General features: G+C 43.3%; 1 protein-coding gene across 1 annotated transcript in view; it reads right to left on the reverse strand.

The window, feature by feature from the left end:
• LOC310780050 (calcium uniporter protein, mitochondrial-like) overlaps positions 1-623 on the reverse strand; it is a 28,777-nt gene extending 28,154 nt beyond the window's left edge. Inside the window, exon 1 of the mRNA XM_083640588.1 lies at positions 426-623. Coding sequence (XP_083496714.1) covers positions 426-512 — 87 coding nt within the window. The 5' untranslated portion in view covers positions 513-623. The remainder of the gene's footprint in view (positions 1-425) is intronic.
• Between the last annotated feature and the right edge of the window lie 5,836 nt (positions 624-6,459).

Below are 6,459 nucleotides of genomic sequence, written 5' to 3' on the forward strand. Positions count from 1 at the left end.
GATACTGTAGGACTATTGTAGGTAGGTTGTCTGTGCTCAGGGGTGTAGTGGTAAATACAGAGGTGGGTAAACTATCCAAGGTGCGTAGTTTACCCACCTTGTTTCCCCTCATTGATTTGTACAGTTGATCTGAAAATAGGTGAGTAAAACTCTGCCTCATTTCAAAGGGGAGGGTTACCCTCCACTACGCCCCTGGCACAGCTGTGCTACTGGAGGTATTAGTAGTAGTTTTTGTTTACGTTGACATCACATTTTTGAGAAATCAATACAACTCCAAAAAGCAAAAGTGGATTGAAATAACCGTCATGAGGAATAACATCAACATTTACAGATTTATAGTGAATGAATGCAAATGACATGAATACAGGCCTTGGCCTATAGCTTGATCCTGGGAGAATACGCCTTAGTGATATGGTTCAACTTACTGTGTAGATCCTGGGTTTCCCTGCAGGCCGGACAGGTACTGACGAGCGGAACACTCCAAGTCTGGAAAGTCTCCGTAACAAAGTCATGATGAGGCTGTGGAGGCCACTCAGTCAGACCAGAGACCAGCGGCTCATCTGCTGTTACAGACCAGACGGTAATGCTGCTGTGTGCTGCTGCTGCTGTGTGCTGCTGCTGCTGTGTGCGGGCGAGTGGAAACAGGTTTTAGTGCAGGAACTAAAGTTAACCCTCTCCTAACCGGGGCGCTGTGGTGTGTGAAGCCGCACCCTTTATGGATTGTTGTGTAAAACTACAGTCTAAACCAGGAGCTGATGCTGCAGCATCACCACCGATCACATAATAATCACTGATGACATCAGTCATATCATAATTGTGTGCTTTTATTGTGAACTAGGCACAATAAAAGATTCCATAGGCTTCCATAGGTTCCATGGCTCGCCCGCTATGCGGGCTCGCCCGCCCTGCAGCTCGCTGAGCTGGCCCTGCAGCTCGCATACACAACTCGGCTGCTGCGCGGCCTCACCCATGGCTGCTCCTTGGTGGCATACTTCAGGGATGCTGCATCCTGGAGCTGGCAACATGCAACAGAAGTCCATGGCTGAAGACGGGGGTCTGAAGCCAGACTCCCACTTCTTTCAGTGTCTGCCCCAGGGGCGTGATGATGCTCTTATGACATCACTGATGACATCATCAGTGGGACTCTGATGACATCACTGAGTGAAAAGTGTGTGTTGTACTTTTTAGTGTGAAGGGGCTGTGTGAAGAAGTTAGTGGGACAGACAGACAGCCCTAGCTCCATTTTATATAAAGAAGACGCATGTATGGGAAGTGTGTTGTTGGGCTTTTATTTTGAAGGGCTGTGTGAAGTGTATTTTTGGACTTTTATTGTGAATGGCTGTGTGTGAAGTGTGTGATGGACTTTTGTTGTGAAGGGCTGCATGTGAAGTGTGTGTTAGACTTTTAGCGTTGGACTTTTATTCTGAAGGGCTGTGTGAAGTGTGTTTTGGACTTTTATTCTGAAGGTCTGTGTGAAGTGTGTGTTGGACTTGTATTCTGAAGGGCTGTGTGAAGTGTGTTGGAATTTTATTGTGATGGGCTGGGTGAAGTGTGTTGGACTTTTATTGTGAAGGGCTGGTTGAAGTGTGTTGGACTTTCAACTTTCATTCTGAAGGGCTGTGTGAAGTGTGTTGTACTTTTATTGTGAATGGTTGTGTGAAGTGTGTAGGACCTTTATTGTGAAGGGCTGTGTGAAAAGTGTGTGTTGTACTTTTTAGTGTGAAGGGGCTGTGTGAAGAAGTGTGTTTAGACTTTTATTCTGAAGGGCTGTGTGAAGTGTGTGTTGGGCTTTTATTCTGAAGGATTGTGTGAAGTGTGTTTTGGACCTTTATTCTGAAGGGCTGTGTGAATTGTGTGTTGGGCTTTTATTCTGAAGGACTGTGTGAAGTGTGTTTTGGACTTTTATTCTGAACGGCTGTGTGAAGTGTGTGTTGGGCTTTCATTCTGAAGGGCTGTGTGAAGTGTGTTTTGGACTTTTATTCTGAAGGACTGTGTGAAGTGTGTTTTGGACTTTTATTCTGAAGGACTGTGTGAAGTGTGTGTTGGGCTTTCATTCTGAAGGGCTGTGTGAAGTGTATTTTTGGACTTTTATTGTGAATGGCTGTGTGTGAAGTGTGTGATGGACTTTTCTTGTGAAGGGCTGCATGTGAAGTGTGTGTTAGACTTTTAGCGTTGGACTTTTATTCTGAAGGGCTGTGTGAAGTGTGTTTTGGACTTTTATTCTGAAGGGCTGTGTGAAGTGTGTGTTGGACTTGTATTCTGAAGGGCTGTGTGAAGTGTCTTGGACTTTTATTGTGAAGGGCTGGTTGAAGTGTGTTGGTTTTTCAACTTTCATTCTGAAGGGCTGTGTGAAGTGTGTTGTACTTTTATTGTGAATGGTTGTGTGAAGTGTGTATGACCTTTATTGTGAAGGGCTGTGTGAAAAGTGTGTGTTGTAATTTTTATTGTGAAGGGGCTGTGTGAAGAAGTGTGTTTGGACTTTTGTTCTGAAGGGCTGTGTGAAGTGTGTTTTGGACTTTTACTCTGAAGGACTGTGTGAAGTGTGTTTTGGACTTTTATTCTGAAGGGCTGTGTGAAGTGTGTGTTGGGATTTCATTCTGAAGGGCTGTGTGAAGTGTGTTTTGGACTTTTATTCTGAAGGGCTGTGTGAAGTGTGTGTTGGACTTGTATTCTGAAGGGCTGTGTAAAGTGTGTTGGAGTTTTATTGTGAATGGCTGTGTGAAGTGTGCTGGACTTCTATTCTGAAGGACTGTGTGAAGTGTGTTTTGGACTTTCATTCTGAAGGGCTGTGTGGAGTGTAGGGATGTCACGATACCAAAATTATGAGTTCGATACCGATACCTGCCTAAGTATCTCGATACCGATACTGAAACGATACCACGGCAAAAAACTAAAACATCAGGAAAAGTATTGGAATAAATAGAGGGGACAAAACATGGAACTTAAAACTTATTTTATTGATTTAACAAGGTAATGCACAGCCATGTAGTCATTTTACTACATGCTGGTAGTACTGCCACCACGTGTGGCGCTGAACATGCTAGAACTTTTATTATCTAGTGTAAAATTAACATAATCTCTCCTGTAAACATATTTTAAAGGAATGTCAACCGTTTAAACTTATAAATAATATAAATAAAATATATTTTCACACAGCTGCTACACTATTATAGCTATTTGTTTTATCCAAAAAAAGTACTCTGTACTTGCAGCTCCTAAGCTTCATTAACATGAAGTGCCTGATTTATGGTTAATCTAGTAATATATATTATTTTTAAACATAAATGTAGGCTATTGAAATGTAGGCTTATTATGTGGTGTATTCCCAGCCCCCCCCCCCCCCCCCCCCCCCCATACGTGTAGGCTAGGTGTTTTTTACAATGAATTCGTATATCATTAATAATTGGGATTATTGTAAATATTAGGATAGGTGAGATCAGATGACTGCTTACCATGTAAAAGCTTTAATAACACTGGCATTGAGGACCATAGTGTTATTAAATATTGTACATGGTATGCAGTCATCTGATGTCCCCTCCCCTAAACGTTACATGTCATGACTTTCTCCTTGGCAGAGATCTGTGCTCCAGCACATTGCCTCGTGTTTCACTGTAAACGAGTAGGCTATTGTGACAAGCGAACTTTTTCAGTGAAACAAGTTCGCTTGTCACACAATACTCGTTGGACTTATTTGAGGGCATGTAAGTTTATCGTTCACGTTCGCTAACCTGTCGGTCTTTAAACTCTTTGAACAGGTCGGGGTGCCTGTCGGCAAGATGTTTAGCCAGGTTCGATGTGTTTGATCCTTTCGCTTGCGTCACGTTGAAGCACCTTTTACACACTGGTTTGGATGTGTCCACGGGCTTGCCTTCGCTGTCGGCAACGTAAGCAAAATATTTCCATATTTCGCTTCGTGCATCTGCTTTTTCTACAAGCGTTGGTCGGCTTGCAAGACTAGAAGAAGCCGCTGCCATTTTCGCTGCGTCTGTCCTGTGTGTCGGGGTGCTGTAGTGAGGACTGAACGACTGTGGCCAGAGAGCGAGCAGAGAGGGAAGAGAGGAAAGTCGACACGCCCCCACATGAAGCAGACAGAGTCAGAGACGAGCTTTTTTTCACTTTTCACGAGTCACCATTGGTTCAAGGCAAGGCTGTGTTGCCTTCACGTGAGGTGGGAGACAGGCTCTCAACTGTAATGCCGCTGTGTCTCTCTCCTCCGCTAACAAACACCACGGTCGCACACTGACGCAACCCATGACATTTTTTAAAGTATCGGTACTAAATTAACGTGGTATAGTATCCTTTTTAACGGCAGGGAACCGCGGTACCATACTAATACCGGTATACCGTGCAACCCTAGTGGAGTGTGTGTTGGACTTTTATTCTGAAGGGCTGTGTGAAGTGTGTGTTGGGCTTTTATTCTGAAGGATTGTGTGAAGTGTGTTTTGGACTTTTATTCTGAAGGGCTGTGTGAAATGTGTGTTGGGCTTTCATTCTGAAGGGCTGTGTGAAGTGTGTGTTGGACCTTTATTCTGAGGGGCTGTGTGAAGTGTGTGTTTGGCTTTTATTCTGAAGGGCTGTGTGAAGTGTGTGTTGGGCTTTTATTCTGAAGGATTGTGTGAAGTGTCTTTTGGACTTTCATTCTGAAGGGCTGAGTGAAGTGTGTGTTGGACTTTTGTTGTGAAGGGCTGCATGTGAAGTGTGTGTTAGACTTTTAGCGTTGGACTTTTATTCTGAAGGGCTGTGTGAAGTGTGTTTTGGACTGAATGTAACTACTGATTGTAAAGCGCTTTGGATAAAAGCGCTATATAAATGCAGGCCATTTACCATTTTATTCTGAAGGGCTGTGTGAAGTGTGTGTTGGGCTTTTATTCTGAAGGATTGTGTGAAGTGTGTGTTGGACTTTTATTCTGAAGGGCTGTGTGAAGTGTGTGTTGGGCTTTTATTCTGAAGGATTGTGTGAAGTGTGTTTTGGACCTTTATTCTGAAGGGCTGTGTGAAGTGTGTGTTGGTTTTTTATTCTGAAGGTCTGTGTGAAGTGTGTGTTGGACTTGTATTCTGAAGGGCTGTGTGAAGTGTGTTGGAATTTTATTGTGATGGGCTGGGTGAAGTGTGTTGGACTTTTATTGTGAAGGGCTGGTTGAAGTGTGTTGGACTTTCAACTTTCATTCTGAAGGGCTGTGTGAAGTGTGTTGTACTTTTATTGTGAATGGTTGTGTGAAGTGTGTAGGACCTTTATTGTGAAGGGCTGTGTGAAAAGTGTGTGTTGTACTTTTTAGTGTGAAGGGGCTGTGTGAAGAAGTGTGTTTAGACTTTTATTCTGAAGGGCTGTGTGAAGTGTGTGTTGGGCTTTTATTCTGAAGGATTGTGTGAAGTGTGTTTGGACGTTTATTCTGAAGGGCTGTGTGAAGTGTGTGTTGGGCTTTTATTCTGAAGGACTGTGTGAAGTGTGTTTTGGACTTTTATTCTGAACGGCTGTGTGAAGTGTGTGTTGGGCTTTCATTCTGAAGGGCTGTGTGAAGTGTGTTTTGGACTTTTATTCTGAAGGACTGTGTGAAGTGTGTGTTGGGCTTTCATTCTGAAGGGCTGTGTGAAGTGTATTTTTGGACTTTTATTGTGAATGGCTGTGTGTGAAGTGTGTGATGGACTTTTCTTGTGAAGGGCTGCATGTGAAGTGTGTGTTAGACTTTTAGCGTTGGACTTTTATTCTGAAGGGCTGTGTGAAGTGTGTTTTGGACTTTTATTCTGAAGGGCTGTGTGAAGTGTGTGTTGGACTTGTATTCTGAAGGGCTGTGTGAAGTGTCTTGGACTTTTATTGTGAAGGGCTGGTTGAAGTGTGTTGGTTTTTCAACTTTCATTCTGAAGGGCTGTATGAAGTGTGTTGTACTTTTATTGTGAATGGTTGTGTGAAGTGTGTAGGACCTTTATTGTGAAGGGCTGTGTGAAAAGTGTGTGTTGTAATTTTTATTGTGAAGGGGCTGTGTGAAGAAGTGTGTTTGGACTTTTGTTCTGAAGGGCTGTGTGAAGTGTGTTTTGGACTTTTACTCTGAAGGACTGTGTGAAGTGTGTTTTGGACTTTTATTCTGAAGGGCTGTGTGAAGTGTGTGTTGGGATTTCATTCTGAAGGGCTGTGTGAAGTGTGTTTTGGACTTTTATTCTGAAGGGCTGTGTGAAGTGTGTGTTGGACTTGTATTCTGAAGGGCTGTGTAAAGTGTGTTGGAGTTTTATTGTGAATGGCTGTGTGAAGTGTGCTGGACTTCTATTCTGAAGGACTGTGTGAAGTGTGTTTTGGACTTTCATTCTGAAGGGCTGTGTGGAGTGTGTGTTGGACTTTTATTCTGAAGGGCTGTGTGAAGTGTGTGTTGGGCTTTTATTCTGAAGGATTGTGTGAAGTGTGTTTTGGACTTTTATTCTGAAGGGCTGTGTGAAGTGTGTGTTGGGCTTTCATTCTGAAGGACTGTG

This window comes from Poromitra crassiceps, assembly GCF_964638095.1.
Source record: "Poromitra crassiceps genome assembly, chromosome: 7".
Lineage (NCBI taxonomy): Eukaryota > Metazoa > Chordata > Actinopteri > Beryciformes > Melamphaidae > Poromitra > Poromitra crassiceps.